Below are 21,355 nucleotides of genomic sequence, written 5' to 3'. Positions count from 1 at the left end.
TTTTTGAGACCGAGTCTCACTTTGTCGCCAGGCTGGAGTGCAGTGGCATGATCTTGGCTCAATGCAACCTCCACCTCCGAGGTTCAAGGGATTCTCCGGCCTCAGCCTCTTGAGTAGCTGGGACTACAGGCACGTGCCGCCACACCCAGCTAATTTTGTATTTTAGTAGAGATGGGGTTTCACCATGTTGGCCAGGATGGTCTTGACCTCTTGACCTCATGATCCACCTGCCTTGGTCTCACAAAGTGGTGGGATTACAGGCGTGAGCCACTGTGCTCAGCCAGAAAAGCATTTTTAATAGAATTTTTTATAGCTCTTAACTGAGATCCTAAATCAAGGATTTAGAAATGAGGTATCATAAAGAACAGTAAGATTTTAAAGCTCTCAAAATTACATATAATACAAATAAAGATTGTAACAGTATTTAAACATTGTTTCAAACTTTATTACTTAATGAAACAGTTTCTATATACTGCTTCCGATTACTTTTTTAATCCTTTTTTTCTCATTAATTTTTTTGTTGTTGTTGTTCTTCAGTTGAGCTAAGATACTTTTAATTACTTTTTATTAACTGCTTCCAGAAACCGTAACAGGTGCAGAAATAGATTGATGATATCCAAGTAGAGGCTGATGGCAGCTAATACGTACTCTTCAGGTGACAGTTTATGCATCAGTGAGTGTGTGTCATAGATGATGAATCCACAGAAAAGAAGGGCTCCTGCAGCAGCTAAGACCAACTCCATTGTCTCGTTATAAAAAAATAACTATAGGGAAGAGATTAAAGAAATATGTTGATATTTGAGAACAGTATTAACAGGACTTAACTTACTTCCTCTAATGATTTACTGCTACATTACACATTTGACAATGGTGCACAACTTTGAATACAAATGTTAAAAGCAGAAAAAGGCAAGGCAGGTCCAAACTTGCCTCTGTTGGATGGAAGGATGAATGAGGGGATATATTCCATTAAACTAAATTACCCACTTTGAAAAATAGCATTCCAAATGTAAATTATTTAAAAATATATTTCTTTTTTCACAATTAAATGTGCCACTGGAACTTGGCAGTTGTAAGCAAGGGCCTCTTTCTATGTAATTTAATTCATTTATTCATTCATCTTTCTTTCAGTCAATAATAAGGACCAACACAAGACCCTGATTTTCTAAAGGGATAATTCTATAATCATTCTCTATACAAATGTTCTGGATAATTATAACTAAGTGTCCTATCATAAAAGTATCTCTTACAGCTTTTTGAGGTTATTTATATTGACAAAGCCAGAATTGTATTTCAAGTTAACCATTATAATATAACTTACCTTCAAGAATCCTGACAGGCACAATATCCACAAAAGAGCAAAGAGCCTATAAAAATGCAATTTTAGTAATTTACAATATTGTTCCTTACAAAAAACTTTGTAAACCCATTCAACACTTTCTGAAAAAACCATATCTATCCGGATTTTTTGCCGAAGAATAACTAAAATGTAAGAATTTGTAAACATACAATGAATATAATGCCCATTTTGGATCTTTTTTTAAAAGAAATTGAAAGAACAGCTACTTATTCAACATTTGTCTTTATGGTATACAAACCTAGTTAACAGTATAATTTGTGAAGTTTTGGAACATAAAATATAGATAAAAGCAGAAATATCATTACAAGTATTTTAATTCAGAGATCTACAAAAAGTTTTAGAAAATATATAAACAAATGAAATATGATTGCACTTTTAAACCAAGTAATAACTTATTCTGTGAACATGTCTATCTATTGAAGGGTACTTTCCATTTTATTCTTATGTATTATAGAACTTAATTGATGGACACATCTGACACTGCTATAATTTTATGAGTTACAATTCAATTTATATAGAGAGTATAAAATATATGAGAAAGGACATCTAAGAAGTCAGTCGTTTGTTATAAAATATGGGACATATCAGCTGCTTCAGGTCACACGGAATTACAGAGACCAAATTTATCCTCCTTCCTTAAATAAAACCAGACAAAATATATGGAATAACAGTTCTTGGACACTGGACAGCAAACAGCACAGGACAGGGATTCCTGAGATAAAGGATATAAAGAAAGTGAAGTCTATATTTGCCCCAGCTACAGAGGGTTTCCAGGCCACTGTGTAGGGATAAGAACCCATATAGACACTGTGGTCTCCTTGAGTTGAGTAGACAAGAATTCAGAGGTCAGGGAAGCCAAGATAGCTAGAATTTGCAGGGCAGAATACCAGAAAGAAGAGAACTATCCACTGAAAGTGAGCACTCTGGTGTATGCACAGGGTTTCCCTAGAGTCTGTAGCTACGTTCTGATTAAAACATGCATGTGAGGAGGTAACCAAGGCTGGAGAAAGAACCACCATAGAGAAGCAGGGAGAATAGTCCTCATAGTTCACACAGGACTGGGAACAGTTTGCATTCACACCAGCCGGAGTAGAAAGACCTCTTAAGACATGCACTGAGTAGTATGCTGAAGGGTACTGTCTCAGCAGTACCCTTAGGGCCAAATAAGCCCCTAAGCTAAAAGCTGTTCTGGACCTCCCTAACAGAGCCTCAAAAGGTTTACTTTCCAAGGAACTTAACTGCATCCTAGTCCTAGGAAAACAAAGCCAAATATATTTAAAGTTAATACAACAAAATTCAGCACCCAACCATGTAAAATTTATAGTGACCAACATCCAATAAAAAATTATAAAGGCATGTAAAAGAGTGAAGGAAATATGACCTATAACAAGGAGAAAATCAATAGAAACAAATCCAGAAATGACACAATGATAGAATGAATAGACAATGACATTAAAAAATATACTCCCTCGTTCAAGGAGATCGAGGAAAGAATGATCATGAGGAGGAGAGAAATGGAAGATACTATATTTTTCAAAAGACACAAATTGAACTGAACTTTAACTGATTAAAAATACAATATATGAAATAAAAATACTCTGATTGGAATTCACAGCAGATTAGACATTGAAGAAGATTACTAAATTTGAAAACAGCACTAGAAACTAACCAAAATGAATCACAGAGAGAAAAAGAAAAAAAAAAACAAAACAGGAAAACAGTGAATTAGGGGACAACATCAAGAAGTCTAGCATAGATGTAACTGGAATCTCAAGCAAAGGAGAAAGAAGGGGAGACAGATAAATGTTTGAAGAAATAACTGCCAAAAATTTCCCAGATTTGAGCTGGGCACAGTGGTGTGTGCCTGTAATCCCAGCTACACACTTGAGGGATCACTTGAGCCCAGGAGTTCAAATCCAGCCTAGGCAACAGCAAGACCCCATCTCTTAAACAATTTTGTTTTTCCAAATTTGATGAAAACTTTACATTGTCAGATCCAAGAAACAGAAGAAAAGTGGAGGGGGAGGGAACCACACCAAAGAATATTGTAATCAAATTACTGCAAACCAGTGATAAAGAAAAAATGGTAAAAGTAGCTATGTATGTGTGGGGGAAACATATACAGAAGAATAAATATAAGAAAGATGGTAGACTTCTTGTCAGAAACTATGTAAGTCAGAGGACAGTGGAATGACATCTTTAAAATACTGAAAGGAAGAAAAAAAAAACCCAAAACCTAGAATCTTATACCCAGCAAAAATAACTTTCAAAAATAAAGACAAAGGTTTTCTTCAGACACAAAAGATGACCAACAGATGATAAGAAATTTTAAAAAGAAGTCTCTTAGTCTAATGATATTAGGTGGAAATTTAGATACATGAAGAGATGAAGAAGAGTAGAAATGGCAAACACATTGGTGAACATAAAAGGACTTCTATTTTTAAAATCCCTTTAAAAGAATATATATTTTTAGTGCAAAAATAATAATATATTATGGCGTTTATAACATGTAGAACTAAAAGTTATGGCAACAATGGCACAAAGGTAGGGAAAAGGAGATACAAGTATACATGAAATGGTATATTATTTGAGGTCATATATTATAAAACCTAGAGCAACCTCTAATTAAAAGAACTATAGCTAATAAGCCAATAAAGAAGATAAACACAACCACCTTAATAATCACAATAAATGTAAATGGACTAATACACTAACCAAAAGCAGAGATGGTCAGATTGGATTTTTAAAAACCAAGATCCAACTATGACTTCAAAAAAAAAAAAACCTTTTAAATACAAAGACACAAATACATTAAAAATAACAGGATAGAAAAGATATATGATGCTAACATGCTAACACAAATTAAGAAGAAAGCTGGGGTTGCTATATTAATAACAAAGACTTTAGGGCAATGATATTACTAGACCTAAAGAAAGTCACTTCATAATGATAAAGGGGTCAGTTCACCAAGAGTGCGTAACAATCCTAAATGTAAATAATATGATGCAAAATTATAGAATTTACGTGAGAAAAAGACCAATCCTTACTTGTCATTGGAAATTTCAATACCCCTCTCACATTAATTGATAAAAGTAGGCAGAAAATTAGTAAACAAATAGAAGACTTAACATTATTAACCAACTTTACCTAATTGACATTTATCAAATCATCCCACAGCAGCAGCAGCAAAACACACATTCTTGTCTAGTGCACAAAGAACATTTACCAAGATACCATTAAAAAAATAATAATAATAGGCCGGGCGCAGTGGCTCAAGCCTGTAATCCCAGCACTTTGGGAGGCCGAGACGGGCGGATCACGAGGTCAGGAGATCGAGACCATCCTGGCTAACATGGTGAAACCCCGTCTCTACTGAAAAAAAAAACTACAAAAAACTAGCCGGGCGAGGTGGCGGCGCCTGTAGTCCCAGCTACTCGGGAGGCTGAGGCAGGAGTTGGCGTAAACCCGGGAGGCAGAGCTTGCAGTGAGCTGAGATCCGGCCACAGCACTCCAGCTTGGGTGACAGAGCGAGACTCCGTCTCAAAAAAAAAAAAAATAATAATAATAATAATAAATGCAAAAGGACTGAACTCATACAAAATAAGTTCTCTCACAATAACAGAGTTATTTATTGTAATGCTATTTGGTGAACTGAAGGCATGATGAGAATCTAGTCCTCAGCTGTCTCTCTGAAATGGCCCTAAAATTTCTCAAGATACATCTGGCATACCTAAGTGAGAATCAGGTATCATGCTGCCTCACAATATAGATCCTTCAGGACTGAAAGGGACTTAGGATTTGCTTTTTCATTCTTAAACCCTAGGGAAACTCCAAAGCTCCTGTACCATGGGGCATGGGGAAGGTGATATTAAGAACTTGAAGCATCCAAGATACTACCCTACTTGCAGGCTAACAAGTTAGCCTGGCACAGTTTCATGGATGCATCAAGCTCCTAGGTCTGAGATAAATGACAGTTTACAGTAATAACAGTAGTATCATCATTTTAATGACAGGGCCCAGGTGATGCTAAGAGGGCCACATGACACCTACACACACAGTGGGTTGTGTTACAAGACAGGAGCCTTGAATTTAGGGAAGCAAGTCTTTTTTATAATGGAAAGTAAACATGCTTGCCCTCTGCTCTAGCGAGCACCATCTTCCTAGGCTGTTCACTATTGGAACAAGAAAACCCTTGAAAAGATTGTCTGGAACAAAGGGCAGTCAGCACATCATTCCCAAGATATTCAGAAACACAAGAGACCCATGAAAAATCCTCTCCCATTCTTGTAGGCTTCTACTAAGACATTAGGATAGGGGTCTTTGGACATTAATTTACTGTTATTCACTAACTGGACAAGATCCTACATTTAAGCCTGATCAGACACTACTGACAATGCTATTAAAACAGATCTATTTTCTCCACTACAACATCCAAGTTGAAATCTGACACACTTAGGCTCCCTGGTTAAGCAGCATGCCCCACCCAGCGACCTAAATGTACACACACTAAAAGGGTTATTTAGGGTCACAGGCTCCATTAAGTTTCTGGTAAGAGATTCAGCCTAAGACTTGTCAGTTTATGACAGCATTCTCTGTAGATTCTGTAACAGGTAAAGATTTGAAAGTCATGTCCTACAAATATTCTGCCTAAGTTGTTACTTCATTCTACTTTGACTCACATCTCATTAAATATTTAAACATCAGAGAGAACAAATTTTCTGAGAATATAAATAAGATATGCCATGGATATAGTGCTGATGTTGCTATTCTAACAACTCCATCTAGAGGACTGACGAATCCTACCCTCTTCCCTCTCAACAAGAAGCACAGAATAAAAATAACTTACAAACAGTGATGTGCCAGTAAACTTACTTTCTAGGAAAGAAAATGGGCCCTGATTTGTAGTGCTTCTTAATTTCTGTGGTGTACATACATCTTTCATGGCCTATTTTAAGCTTCCAGCAGTTTAACAACTGACTTGCAAGATGCCTCTTACAAGCTGGCACAAGGCAAGTCTAGCACACCAATGACCAGTTGCCACAGTTATCACATATAGTTCTGAGATTTAATTCCTTTTGTGGCAGAATTACCACAGGAAAATGATGGTGTAAAAACATCACTGCTTTAAGTCAATCTATGAAGCACTGCCACCATTGCTTGATACTACCATACATCCATACATTTAACACATTTCTTCAGTTCCTACTGTGTCCCGTAAACAGGTCAGAAGGAACAGCCTATAAACTTTTCGAAGAACATATTTTCACAGAAAATCTTTTCCCTAAGTCTTTATATCCATTTTGGCACTTAGCTTCCACAACCACTTTGGCTTTGAGGCGTCACAGTAAGTAGTGCCATTAAGTTTTACTTAAAATGCAATAAAGTGCTACTCTTAAGTAGCTGAACCTATGGCATACTGACCAAAGTATAATTATTATTAGGATTTTGCTAGAGAGTCATTACATGGCAGTGTCCGGTAACTGATAGCAGTAGATGTGATTCAATGGAGAACAGGGCTGTATACAAGAGCAGTAGTGAAGTGTTAAAGTTTTAAATAGGTATACTGTGATCAAGTTTCCATTTTCCTATCACCCAGCTGCTTGGTGGAAAAAAGGCTGGAAACTGGTAAGACTAGAGAATAGAGAAGCTGGTTGTAGTAATATAGGTAAGAGGCAATTTTGAAAGGGTTCTGTTTCCAGTATTAAGCAAACAAGAACTTTTCAGACTAATTACTGCCCCTGTCCCACCCCCAAAAACTACTAAAATGATGCATAAAAGAGAAAACAAAGAATACCTTCTTAAAAATATCAAATAACTGTCAAGGTAGAATGGAATTATCAAGTCAAAATCCAGGTAAAAGTGGAAACCCAAAGAAGTAATCACAGTACTGTAGCTGAATTTGCCCAACTACAAGAAAAGTCATCAATGCACTAAGCAGGGGTAAATTGGGGGGTGGGGGCAGAGAAGAACCATCCCTGGGAAATTGTCACAAGCTATCCCTTTGCTGATTTGTAGTCTAACTGAATAACACCTGTGTGGTTGGGAAACCATCATAAGCCATGAATTTAGTTTCAAGTGGACCCAATCCAATAGTTTTCCCAGATGCCAGGTGAAAACCCAAATACTGTATGGAAAAATGCACCTTTAACCAAGGCCTCAAAGAAATTCAACAAATAATTTTTCAAGGACAATTACATAGTAAAAAATAACTGAACACACAAAGAAAGAAAATATCATAAGAATTATCAGAAACAACAGACACAGACAGATGCACTTCAGAAATATCTGGTCTCAGATCTATATATGATAATTGTAATGTCATTTTTATCAATCAATGTAAACTTATTATGAAGAGGCTGAAATATAAGGCAGGTTTACCAGAAAAGGATTTAGAGAGATGATACTGGAATGAATGAAAGGGAGGGAACAGTTAGAGACTGGGTTGGGAAGAGGAAGTAGAACAAATCTTTCATGATATATGCCACACAAATACATATGAAACATCCTTTCAAAGAAGGAAAATAAAAAATGTTACCTCTCCCTAAATCAAACTCCACTCCAATAAAACTATTTAAGCAGCTTGTGCAATTGTCAGTGTTGGCTGACCAACTATATTTTATCTCAATAGAGACTTCTGGTGTTCTGGATTACCAGAATAAAAGGGGTGGGGGAGGAAAGAAAGTTTAGCAAGAGCAGACTTTTGTAAATAGTGTTGTAACAGGAAAAAGAAAATGGTTGGGTGACTATGTGCCAACAGGAAGCCACTGTGAGCTTAGAAAAGAGTCTATGCATTCCTACCAGGTGAGGGCAATGCAGTACCATAATCCGCATATAAAAAGGATCATTCCGTATATTTGAGGAAGGATACAGGTTAATCTAGATGGATCAAAAGGTTTTAAAGTTCATGCAGACCCTTTCAATACCTGTACTAATTACAGTGCTTTTTCCACAAAGACGTGGATGGTCTTGGTAACACTTATGCTAAGACAAAGACCGAATTAATTTCAGTAAATTCCATAATGTTAATAAAGCAAACAAGCTTAAACTCTCTGGAAAGCTGATTTTGTTTTTTTAATTCACTTCCCTTTCACTATAGGAGAGAAGCAAATAAGTCAAAGCAACTTTCCATTTCTGTGTATGTTCTGGGAGTAGGGCCTGGCCCTAGTACTCAAAGAGATGATCTCTTATTACCCTCCATTTTAAAAGACAGTACCCAAAGATAACAGTGTAGCACATTCCTCAAAACCACCTATAATAATTAAAGATATTTATCTATTATATCCAAGAATATATACAACTTACCCAGCTCCAAATTTGCTGAAATCCCTCTTAGATTGTAGAGTATACACAGTCAAACCAAAAAATACTGTAGTAGTCAGTATGAAAGCTTGCAGAATAATATATACATCATAGAAAGTAACTGTAAAATTAAAACACTGATTAACATGCATATAAAAATGCTCAATACAAAACAGCTTTTTCTGGCATTTTACAGAAATGCTTCATTTTATCATGTACTTTATGCTAATAAAAACAATTAGAAAAGATTTCTTATCCATCCTTGACTACAAGGTACAGTGAAACCACACCCATAATGCAATTAACAGTCTCCAAAAAATTCATTCACACAAAATTGGAAGTCACATTGTTACCAAGTTAATGAAATGACTGGAGAGCTATTATGCCTGTAGCCAGTTTGGAGTTTTAGGGGTATGGCAGAGTGATTCTCACCCATCTCTGTCTCAGTCGCAGTTTACCACCATCTGTGGTGATTGTCCATTATGGTTTAAGTATCAATAGGGATGATTCTGGGTCTCCTGCCTGGCTGGGAATTCCTGGACAGTAGCAGCAATTCCAGCAATCATCTGGTTAGTTATACTTGGTTTATCAGCCCAAATCAAGGAAACTGGGAAAGAAAAATACTGGGGCTGGCTAGGGTTGCTTACCATTCACTTACCCTGTAGAGGACAGAAACCAACCACTAACTGCATATCCAAATGTGTATTATCTTGGAGTACATTATTTTGGGGTTTACTGAATATATGCCAAATTCCTTTCTGTAATTTTAGAATAACCATCCAGTCAATTATGGCTATTGTAATAAAGCTCCTTAACATTTTAATAAATTGCAGTTATAACCTATTAAAGGTTAACTGCTTTGAACCCAAAGCCATTTAAGTAATTTTTAATTTTCAGAGAGTAATTACTCATGTTCTTTCCATCCTTAAATGCTACACGATTGGAATTTCTCTGTTTATGCCGTTACAGGATTAGGAAGGTGAACATGGAAAAGACAAGACATGAAATCCATTTTGCTTCTTCTCAGTAACTTAAGTATATGATTGGGTTGACAAGATACTGCAATTACTGAGGAAAATAATGTTCTCAGATTACCTCATCTATGTTTTCTACCCCAGTTCCAATAATCCTGAAATGAATCTCTCTCCTACATTCTTTATACATAATAGGGGCTGGAGAAGGGAGAGATGGATTTGAATACTTTCTTTCTATGTTAAGAAGCTTCAATCCTATTTATTATTTATTACTATTTATATAGATTCTTTTAACAAGAGATTACAGAAACATATAGATTAAACAAAACTGGCATAGAAAGGTTAAAAAACTAATGACAAAATAGGAAGAGTTAAATACATTAACTATAAGGATAAACAACTTGCTGTTATGGAGAGTAATAATTAACTCTGACCTTTTTGGTACTCAAGGTTAACCATTTTGAGACAATCAGAATTTCTACTCTTAATTTATTGAAATTTTTTCCTTGAGGCATTATATAGGGTACATCAAGTAATTATAACAGACACGGCCTTCAAACACATATTTAACATGAAATACAGAGCAGAAATTACCACTGTTTCTTATAGTGCCACTTGATAAAATATGAGGATATAATGTTAAAGCCCAGTTCGGCACAGGCCAGTTAAAGGAGTTAAGCCTCATATATATGATCAAAGTATGTGGCTCAAAACACATGTTCTCAGTTACTTGAGGATAGCTTTAAATTATGGAAAAAATTAGCTATAGTTGTCTTATTTTTCTAAATGGGTAAACAAATGAAATACTGTTCTCCATTCCTTTTATTTTTCTTTTCCACTTCTTCTAAGCTCAGCTGAAATATGTAAAGGATAAATATCTGACTTTTGCTTATGCTTTAGGAATTCTTCATCCTACACTGTATTTCCGAAATACGATATTCCATGTTAAACTTTAGCCCCAAATAACTTTTACCTGAAAGATTTATCTACACTAAAAGTTATTATAACATATAGAAATGCAATTACAGCTTACCAACAACTGCCACAGTCAGAGCTTCCAACAGCGTCTAATGAAAAGAAATTTAAATTAATGACAGTAAAAGGTATACTATCTCATGTACATTTTCTAATTTCTAGCAGCTTAATGTGATCCCATATGAATGATCTCATTTTAGCTTCAAAGCAGCCCTGTGAAGTATATGGGACAGTTAGTAAATTCACCATAATGAAAATGAGACCTTAATATATTGAGTGAGAACATTTACATTCTAATTGTGATACTATGACTCTTTACGCTCTAATTGCATATTTGTAAAAGGAAGACTGTAAATATAGAACATTCTATTTTCTTACTGTGTAATATAAATAAAATACAATTGCAAATTATGTGCACATTTATAAAACCTCAATACCTCACACAAACATAGGAAGAATAAAATATTTAGGTAGTACTTTGGTGTGGGAGTCTTGAAAGTGTGTCCCAATATTCATTCTTTCTTCCCTAATAACAGAATTTTTACCTGGACACATGGCTGTTCAGATTAAACTGCATTTTTTCAGTCTCCTTTGCAGCTAGGTCTAACTACATAAGGATACTCTAGCCAATTTAATGTGACTAAGATAGGTATACAACTTCTGGATTGTGCTCTAAAAACAAAGAAAGACTTGCTCTCCCCTTCCTCTTCTCATTTGCTTGTATTAATAACTGGATACTTTGTGGCTATAGGAGTGATCTATCTTATACCATGTGATCTGTCTTATACCACTCCAGGAATGCCTGGACCGTAGCAGAAGCATGGGCCCTTGTCACCTTCATTAAATTGTCATTCAAACTTTTACATGAAGAGAAATAAACTATCTTGTTTAAGCCATTGTTATTTTGTCACTGTTTAAGCCATGTCAGAAGTAGCTGAACTAATATCCTAAATACAAGACTTGGGGATTCCGAGCTTTGTCCTCTAGCCTCTGTTTTCCTTTAATTACAGTATCTTTATTTTGTCTTATATCCTTACTCTAGATAGATTTTATCAACCATCTGATAGACCATATTACAAAGGCAAAGCTAGAAATAAAGGCAGTGGCTATATAATCATACTCCTGGTAGAAGCATCCACTCTACCTGATATCAAGAAACTATCAGCACCCAAGCAAAAATGGTATTAGAAATTGTACATAGACGTGGAGGCAATGGAACTGCTGTTACGTTTTAATGCTTTTAGTAGTGCCAGCAAAATAGTAGCAAAAGATGATAGAAATTTTTTTCTGGGCTGGGCGTGCTGGCTCACACCTGTAATCCCAGTACTGTGGGAGGCCGAGGCAGGTGGATTGCTTGAGTCCAGGAGTTTGAGACCAGCCTGGGTGACACAGCAAAACCTCGTCTCTACTAAAAATACAAAAAAAATTAGCCAAGGATGGCGACATGTGCCTGTAGTCCCAGCTACTTAGGAGGCTGGTAGGTGGGAGGATCGCTTAACCCCAGGAGGCAGAGGTTGCAGTGAGCCAAGTTTGCGTCACTGCACTCCAGCCTGGGTGACAGAGAGAGACCTTGTCTCAAAAAAAAAGAAAAGAAAAGAAATTTTTTGGGGGGGGGCAACATGATTATACTATATTCTTACTATTTGTGACAAGATTTTAGGAAAGAAATCATCCCATACACATTCAAGTATCTGAAGGAAACAGGATGGTATAAATAGGAGTAAAGATAAGACCTAGGAAAACATGATAATGCCCCTTTAAAACATATACACACATGCTCCTCGAGTTACAATGGGGTTACATGCCAATACACCCCACTGTAAGTTGAAAATATCGTTAAGTCAAAAATGTAGCTCAGAGTGTCTTTGGTTAAAGAATCACCAGTGCTTAAAGTCTGAAACTTCGTGGTTGCATATTGCTTTGACACCATCATAAAACTGAAAAATCTTAAGTTGAATGATTCTAAGTCAAGGACTCTCTGTCTGTCTGTCTGTCTGCCTGCCTGTCTATCTATCTATCTATGTGCATGCATACACACACACGCACTCCTACTAGGGCAAGATAAGCTTCACCTCCTTTCTTACCTCAGTGGATCAGGACCAAAAAAACCCCTAATGTTAAAGGTCCCTGAGTAATTTGAGGAAATGTATTTTACACACTTTTTTGTTAAACCATTTTTAGCTATGGGCATGATGAACAGATTTAACAATCAGTGACTATCTTGCCTATAAGCATTTGGTTGATGCTTTTCTAGTGGGACCTCTCCCTGCTGGGCAAAAGTTGACCCATACCCTCTTCCCACATAGAAATCAATCTTTCTGAGAGGAGGCTACATGTAGATGTGAAGAGGAATTCTATATGGCCTTTTTTTATATACTTCCTCTCTCTTGAGACATAGCTGACTAGGCCAGGAGTTGGCTCTGACCCAAGGCCTGGCAACCCATATACTGACTAAAAGCCTACAATGTGACCTGTGCCAACAACCAAGTGTACCAATCAGATTCTTTCTCTCTCCTTTCTTCCTCCCTCCCTCCTGCCCCCCCCGCCCCAACCTTTCTTTTTAAGACAGGGTCTCACTCTGTCACTGAGGTTGGAGGGCAGTGGTGCAATCTCAGCACACTGCAACCTCCACCTCCTGGTTTAAGTGATCCTCCTGCCTCAGCCTCCCGAGTAGTGGGACTACAAGCACGTGCCATAACATGTGGCTTGTTTTTCTATTTTTTGCAGCAACAAGGTCTCACGATGTTGCCCGGGCTGGTCTCGAACTACTGGACTCAAGCAATACACCTGCCCTGGCCTCCCAAAGTGTGGGGATCACACAGGTGTGAGCCACCACGCCTGGACCAGATTCTTTCTGTCCCAGGAATCTGAACTCAGAGATTAAAGCAATCGCAGTAGGAGCTAAAGTTAAATGACTCTATGGGGGCAAACAATGGGTCATATAAAAATTAAAGACAGAAAAAGGGAAAACAATGTATAAGGACAACTGAGGTCGAGAAGAGATGTAATAAAATGAGGGAGAGGAGAACACAAACTCTTGTCACTGAATTTCCTATGATATCATCATTTCTGGAACCTTCCTCCAGTTCTCCAGTTAATCTTCTTGAAGAGGATTTGGGTTAGTGGGTTCTCAAGTTCTTACATCCTTAAACTCCTTGTTACTTGTGATAACTTGAGTTAGGATTGACAATCTTGCAAACAAAAGAGCTTAAGATTTAAAAGAATAATCTTTCCTATTACTGAAACTTTCAAAGTCATCAGCTTTTCTTTATCATTTTAACACAAACTCATCAGAATTCACAAACGTTTTTAAGTTTAAAGCATTTTAATCTAATCAATAGCTTTTCCCACTCCTATTTGACTACAAGTATTCTTTGTTTGAGATGGGGTCTCACTCTGTCACCCAGGCTGGAGTTCAGTCACATGATCTCAGCTCACTGCAGCCTCCACCTCCCCCACCCCATTCAAGTGATCCTCCCACCTCAGTCTCCTGAGTAGCTGGGACTATAGGTGTACACCATAATGCCCAGCTAATTTTTGTATTTTTTTGTAGACATGGGGTCTCACTACATTGTCCAGGCTGGTCTCAGACTCCTGGACTCCAGCAATCTGCCCACCTCAGCCTTCCAGAGTGCTGGGATTACAGGCATGAGCCACTGTGCCCACCCAGGTATTCTTAGTATTAGTTTGGAATGCTTTGAAGTAAATTTTTAGGTTAGAATCTAGTCATACTGGATGAGAAGAGGCAAAATAATTTTTTAAATACATAACTTGAGGCTTATCCCCTTATTCTGGTCATATTCTAAACTGAATTTTCATAAGTGGTAGTTTGGGTTTTAATTTTCACAAATATCTCAACACACATGACTTAAAGTTGGGTTCTCCCAACTCTAATTTTGAAAGAAGTTACTAATGCACATCATTTGAGCAAAATGGTTCCTTAAAAGACCAGAGTGGTAAGATAATAACACAGAAGAGTTAATAATAAAGAACTTAAATTTTATTAAATTAAAATCACAACATGATTTTTTCCCAAGAAAATAATAGAATATTAGAGGTAGAAGGTATCACAGGGATTTATCTACTTTAATATTCTCATTTTACTTATGAAAGTTAGGCACAGAAAGGCTAAATGCCTTGCCAAGTGTCACATAATCAGATAGCAGCAAAGCCAGGTCATCTGATTCCAATTCAGCATTTTTTCCACTACATAGTAATACTAATAGAAAAACCTTTGAAACTAATAAACTGTTAAAGGTTTTAAAAGACTATAAAATTACAAGTAATTTCCTAAAGTACTCTAAAAAAACTCATTAATTTTGTTCTGCCATTGTTATGTATGTATTGTAAATGCATTTATTTAAAACTCAGGAATAATTGTTAAGGGAATAGAGAAAGTCAAAGTACTCACAAATCCAAAAAGTAGGTACAGGTTAAGGGGATACTTATGTCTGTTTAAAGTCAATGCAAAAATCAAACCCAGAGATCCGAGGGCAAACAGCAAAATTAAGGCGGGACTGAAAGACATAATATTAAGTGTTTCAAGTTAAAAAAAATAGCATGAGCAGTATTATCCAATTTAATAAAATTTATCTATTGTATATGTTTATGAAAGTACAGGGGAAAAAATCTGGAATGATCCACACCAAACTATCAAATTATTTTATATCTGGAAAATTTGAGGAGTACAAGGTAGAAAGGAGCCTCAGGACAAAGAAAAGAGCCCAAAATGAATGAGGGAAACTTTTCCTTTTTACCGTATAAACTTCTATAATATTTGAATAATGTTTGCAATTAGTACACTAATATTATACAATAAAGAAATTAAATAATAACTACTTTTTTAGGGTATTTGCCATATGGCTGTAATTTAAATTTAAGAATTATACCTCAAGTAGTAAACTAATAGTTCAAGATTCCCCTTTAGTGGGGAGAAGGGACGACAGAAATTCTCTACTTCTATGAAAATATTCATTAGTTCTCCTTTCCTTTAATATAACGAAACTGTATCATGGAAATAATTATCATTCATCCTGATTAAAGATTAGGGATGAATCATGCGGAGCTCTTTTGAAAACTTCTTGGTGAAATTATCCTAGTCTTGAGCCAAAAGCAAAATGAATGCACATTTATTTTTCAAATACTGTCTTAGGCTTTGAGCACAGGGAATATAGTCTAATAAAGTTTTTAAAATTAAGATATTTAAAAATGGGCATGCAGAAAAATTCTTAAAATATATTCCAGGAGAATGAGGGTTTAAACCCTAAGAAACCTAAAAGCTAAAAAAGTTCCAGAGGTAATAACCATGTTGTGGAATATTTTTCCTTCCAATCAAAAAAACTAATCAGGCCTTATAAGAGTTAATGAACCTTTTTTAACATTTTAAATCAAGTTAATACGCAAAAAGGTGGATTTGTGTTTATAATATCTTTTTGATCATATGCAATGTCTGAAAATGATTCATTATCATCTCATTACATTATCTCATGTACAAATGTCCGTATAGACTCAAAGTATAAAAAAACTGGTGAAGTCACTGTAGTTAAGAGACTTGCAGAGAAGAATGCTGTAGACTTTCCTTAAAAGGCTAAAGAGAAAACAAATACATTACTATTTTCTTTAAGCATTTATCATAGAACAGTACAATCAATTTCCTCTTTAAAAAATTGTTTTTTACATGTTATTCTTTCCTAATTTTCATCCTAATAATGTAATATATAACTAAAATTAGACAAGAATACAAAGCTTCCAAAATAATTTAAAAATTGTAAGAGATATCTAAAGCTCCCTACAAAAGCATGAGCCTAAAAAAATTAGTGGGCCAGAATGTAAATGATTTCATCAAAATGAAAATGTATTAAATGCCTAGTTGTACACAGCAGGATACAATATAGCAAAAGACTAAAAGCAGAACATTTTAAAAGAATGATTATATCTTGAATCTAAAAAGGAGAAATAGAAAGCATGTAAACCTAAGTTGTTTTATGTCTTAATTTCAAAATAGTAAAATGTTTCCCCAAATGAAACTTATCCTGAAAAGGCAAGTAATATATAAACTTACTTTCACTCATCTATTATTATTTCTCATTTATAGCACCCCTGCCTCTAGTTTCTATACAATAGAAAATCCTTACTTTCATAATATTTTGTTATCAATGGCCAGAAATCACCTCTAAGGCTTAATGATTAAATGCTTATTATTAAAGTCTTCTGATACACAGTGAAACAAATAATACAATGAACTTCCAAGAAATCACTACTATCTTCAGAAATAAAACATGAATAACAGTTCCCACCTTCTCTCTTCACACTTCCGGCTAACTACAAATCATCTTTCAAGATCCAGCCTTTCTCAGTTCCCCATTCTGAATTAGATGTTTCTCCTTCATGTTCCTGAGGAACCCTAAACATACCACTAATCACTTTATAATTGGTAAGTCTACTTGTCCTTCACCCCCCTTACACTGTAAAGACCGAAAGCTCCCTAATAATCGGGAACAAGCCTAATTCATTTCCTTACTCCCACCACTCAGCCTAGTGGATGGCACTGAATAAACAGTCATTAAATTTTATTTGCTTTTAAATAAATTTTTACTAAATTAATGAAGGGTGAATTTTACTAGTCAGGGAAGAGAAAAAGTATTATTCTGAAATGAAACAGAATAATGGCACCACTACTTACAGGACTATGATCAGGCAGGCAATAAAAAGCATGTTGAATGACTTTTACCCAACAAAAGAAAATGTGATGTTGTCTCTTGCCTATCATGGCAATGCTCAGGGTAGATGAGCATTACATGGTGGATGTTCCTTTTGAAATACATTCCTACTAAAGACCTGGCTTTCCAAGGAAGGGTGAAGTCCTTTGATGGCATGTCAGCCAAATATCAAGTTAAAATAAATAAATAAAATATATATTTCACAAGAATACGGGAATTTTCATGAATACTAAGTATTTAGTCATCAAAATGCCCAAATATTAAATCTTAATTTTTCCCTCTGGCACTCTTTCCAAAATCTAGAATGAGTTTTTCCTAACGTCTTAAACAAATTTTACTGGGCATATAATTTAACCAATGATTCATAAGAACACTGAGTGTCCAGTTGTATTTTGGCTTAGAGATAAACAGTTCTCAACTCCACAACAGATCTACCACTTACTTTCTTAAAAAGGCCCTCATGTCTGAAAGCTTTGGGAAGTCATTTCTATCTTTTTCATAAAAGCAGGGTAAAGAATATACTACTGGCATGGACAATATTATTTGGGCTATCTTTTTGCAAATTTAATTATTAAACCAAAGGTCAAGCCATTACACTTGCAAGGGATCTTTCTGGACTATGAGAAAAAAAAATTGTATTCTTTACACTATAGCCTCCATGTCCTGGACTCAAACCATCCTCTAGCCTCAGCCTCCCAAGTAGCTGGGAATACAGGCCCACACCACCACACCAGGATGGGGTGTGTGTGTGTGTGAGAGAGAGAGAGAGACAGGGTCTCACTCTGTAGAGAGAGAGAGAGAGACAGGGTCTCACTCTGTCGCCCAGGCTTAAGTGCAGTGGCGTGATGATTCACTGCAGCTCCAGTCTCCAGGGCTCAAGCAATTCTCCTAAACTCAGCCTGCCCAGTAGCTAGTACTACAGGCACATGCCACTACGTCCAGCTATTTTTTTTTGTATTTTTTGTAGAGATGGGGTTTCACCACATTCCCAGGCTGGTCTTGAACCCCTGGGCTCAAGTGATCCACCCACTTAGGCCTCCCAAAGTGTTGGGATTATAGGCATGAGCCACCATGACTGGCCCTGGAATGTATTCTTTACTTCTCATACCCTATTATGTACCTCATGTAACTCAAAGCCAATCCATATGATATGTATTTGCAAGCAGTGAAAATCAGTGTTATTTCTTACCATTTTGTAAAACTGTTTTACAGTTCAAAACAATGTGCACATTAAGATCTAATGTTTATTTGTATATCTGTGTATGTACTCAAGTGCATATATAATAAAAGACTAGAATAACATACATCCAGGTGTTCGTATACCCTGCGCAGTAAGGATAATTTTCATATTCAGTTCTTTACTAATCTGTGTTTTTTAGATACCAGCAATATGTATTCCTATTGCAATTCAAAACATTTTAAAGAAACTTGTGCTAAGCCTTTAAGTTCATACTAAAAAATTATCCTTATGCAGATATTGCAGACCACAACTTTTTCTATACTCTAGTATCATAAGCCAAATCCCAGGCAAAAGCAGTATTGACACCCATTGTGAATAATATAAGTAGCAAAGGACATGCATATACAGCTTTCAGGAAAATATAAAAGATTCAACCTGAAAAGAATATTACTCAAATTTTCCAATTTTTGTTAAGTCCTGATTTCTTCCCTTCTATTTGACATCTCAAACTTAACATGGCCAAAACTGGAGCTCTTCATTTATCCAAATTTGCTGTTCACCCAGTCTTCTCATCAACAACCAGCACCAACATCCTCGAAGCCAAAAACATAGAAGTTATCTTTGATTACCCCCTCCCTGTTCCCAATCTATCAGCAACTACTGCAGTTCTACCTTTGAAAGTGCAATGTATCTGCCTCTTTTGGTCTCCTCTGTTACCTCCCTAGTCAAAGTGTGCCTAATCTCTCACCTGGACCACTGGAGGAACCTTTTAATTGGTCCCCATGCTTTCACTCTTGTCCCACCTATTTCTCCACACACTGTCAAAGTGATCTCTTTGTAAAGTAAACCATATCATGTGACTCTCTGCTTAAATACTTAAATAATCGTTTCACTTAAAATAAAATGCAAAAGATTTTATAGGACCTACAAGGTCCTACATGATGTAGAACCTTTCCAATCTCATCTCAGCACTCTCCCTCTTCCTCACCATGCTTTACCCACATTAGTTACCTTCCTGCTTCAGGGCCTTTGCACTTGCTGTTTCCTTTACTCAGAATGCCCTTATCCTTCTTTACATGAAGTGGTGGTTTAAGATAAGTCACAGTTCTCTGACACTCCCTTCAAGTGGGTCCTAACAAAAAGAATGCTGCGAAAAGTGGCAGGGTGCTACTTCTAAGACCAAGTCATAAAAGGTATTACGGCTTCCTCCTGCTCTTTCTTAGATCATTACCTCTGGGACAGTGTTTCTCAACCTTGTTTTCATTATTCCCCATGTAAGTAGCCTTCCAGGTATTTTTTCCTAATAGCCCCCTCAATAAAATTTTAATGCCACAAATTTATTATATATCTGTTGTACCATCACCCTTTGGAAGGATATATGCCATTATAAAATCTTAAGTTTTTTTAGATCTTCAGATCCCTCTAAAGAACCAACTGTCACCTAATGGGGTCAATAGCACCCCATTAAGAATCCATACTCAGGGAAGGCCTGCTATGTTGTGAGGAAACTCAGGCAGCCCTATGGAAAAACACATGTGAGAGGAAAGTAAGGTCTCCTGCCAACAGCCAGTGAGAAACCAGGGACTCATATAAATAGCCCTGTGAGTAGCCTGTCTGGAAGCACATCCTTCATCCCCAGTCAAGCCTCCAGATGACCAGCACTAGCCAGTATCTTGACCACAACCTAGGACAAACTCTAAACTAAAACCACCCAGATTATTAACTCTCAGAAACTGAGATGATGTTTATTCTTTTAAACCACTAAGGTTTAGGGTAATTTGTGACACAAACAGAATTAATATATATCTTGGTACTTGGAAGTGGGGTGCTGCCATACCAAACACCTAAAATATGGGAGACAGCCTTTGGAATCAGGTAATAGATGGAAGCTGGCAGATCGGTGAGATGAAGGCTAAAAGAGCCTTGAAGAAACTGTTTGTAGAAAGTTAATGTGTCTGAGGCTGCTGCAGGTGACAGCTTAAAGGAAAGTGGGTAAAATTTTGTGCAAACTGGAGGAAAGAGAATGCTTATTATATACTCAGGAAAAGTTGAGCAACAGTGTTAGCTATGGTAACATCAAAAGTAGAAAATGTGCTTAATCAAGTGGGTGATCAAACTAAGGAGACTTCCAGAGTGTTGAAGGTACCTGTTGGCTTCTTGTTGCTTATACTAAAATGTAAGAGAAGAGATACCCAGCTAAAGGAAGAACTGTTAAAACAAAAAGATGGGCCAGGCGCGGTGGCTCACGCCTCTAATCCCAGCACTTTGGGAGGCCAAGGCAGGCACAACATGAGGTCAGGAGATCGAGACCATCCTGGCTAACACAGTGAAACCCCGTCTCTACTAAAAATACAAAAATTAGCTGAGCGTGGTGGCGGGTGCCTGTAGTCCCAGCTACTCAGGAGGCTGAGGCAGGAGAATGGCCTCAACCTGGGAGGCGGAGCTTGCAGTGAGCCAAGGAGATTGCACCACTGCACTCTGCACTCCAGCCTGGGCGACAGAGCACGACTCCGTCTCAAAAAAAAGATGAAAGCCTTCTGACTCAGGGACATCAAAAAATACATAAAGAGCATAATTGTAAAATCCTTAGTTAAGACCTCACAAATATCCAAAACTGTGCCTCAAAAAAAAAAAAAAAAAAAATTCAGGCCGGGTGCGGTGGCTCACGCCTGTAATCCCAGCACTTTGGGAGGCCAAGGCAGGTGGGTCACAAGGTCAGGAGTACAAGACCATCCTGGTCAACATGGTGGAACCCTGTCTCTACTAAAATACAAAAAATTAGCCAGGCATGGTGGCGCGTGCCTGTAGTCCCAGCTACCTGGGAGGCTGAGGCAGGGGAATCACTTAA

General features: G+C 36.8%; 1 protein-coding gene across 1 annotated transcript in view; it reads right to left on the bottom strand.

Annotated features, from left to right (window-relative positions):
* Positions 1 to 423: 423 nt before the first annotated feature.
* TMBIM4 (transmembrane BAX inhibitor motif containing 4) overlaps positions 424 to 21,355 on the bottom strand; it is a 31,613-nt gene continuing 10,681 nt past the window's right edge. Inside the window, 7 exon segments of the mRNA XM_017871582.1 lie at positions 424 to 764; positions 1,322 to 1,367; positions 8,663 to 8,780; positions 10,667 to 10,700; positions 15,020 to 15,126; positions 16,091 to 16,158; positions 16,160 to 16,198. Coding sequence (XP_017727071.1) covers positions 558 to 764; positions 1,322 to 1,367; positions 8,663 to 8,780; positions 10,667 to 10,700; positions 15,020 to 15,126; positions 16,091 to 16,158; positions 16,160 to 16,198 — 619 coding nt within the window. The 3' untranslated portion in view covers positions 424 to 557.

The sequence above is a fragment of the Rhinopithecus bieti genome, unplaced genomic scaffold (genome assembly GCF_001698545.2).
Source record: "Rhinopithecus bieti isolate Rb0 unplaced genomic scaffold, ASM169854v2 scaffold_5924, whole genome shotgun sequence".
Taxonomy (NCBI): Eukaryota; Metazoa; Chordata; class Mammalia; order Primates; family Cercopithecidae; genus Rhinopithecus; species Rhinopithecus bieti.
This window is presented reverse-complemented; position numbering and strand designations above follow the sequence as displayed.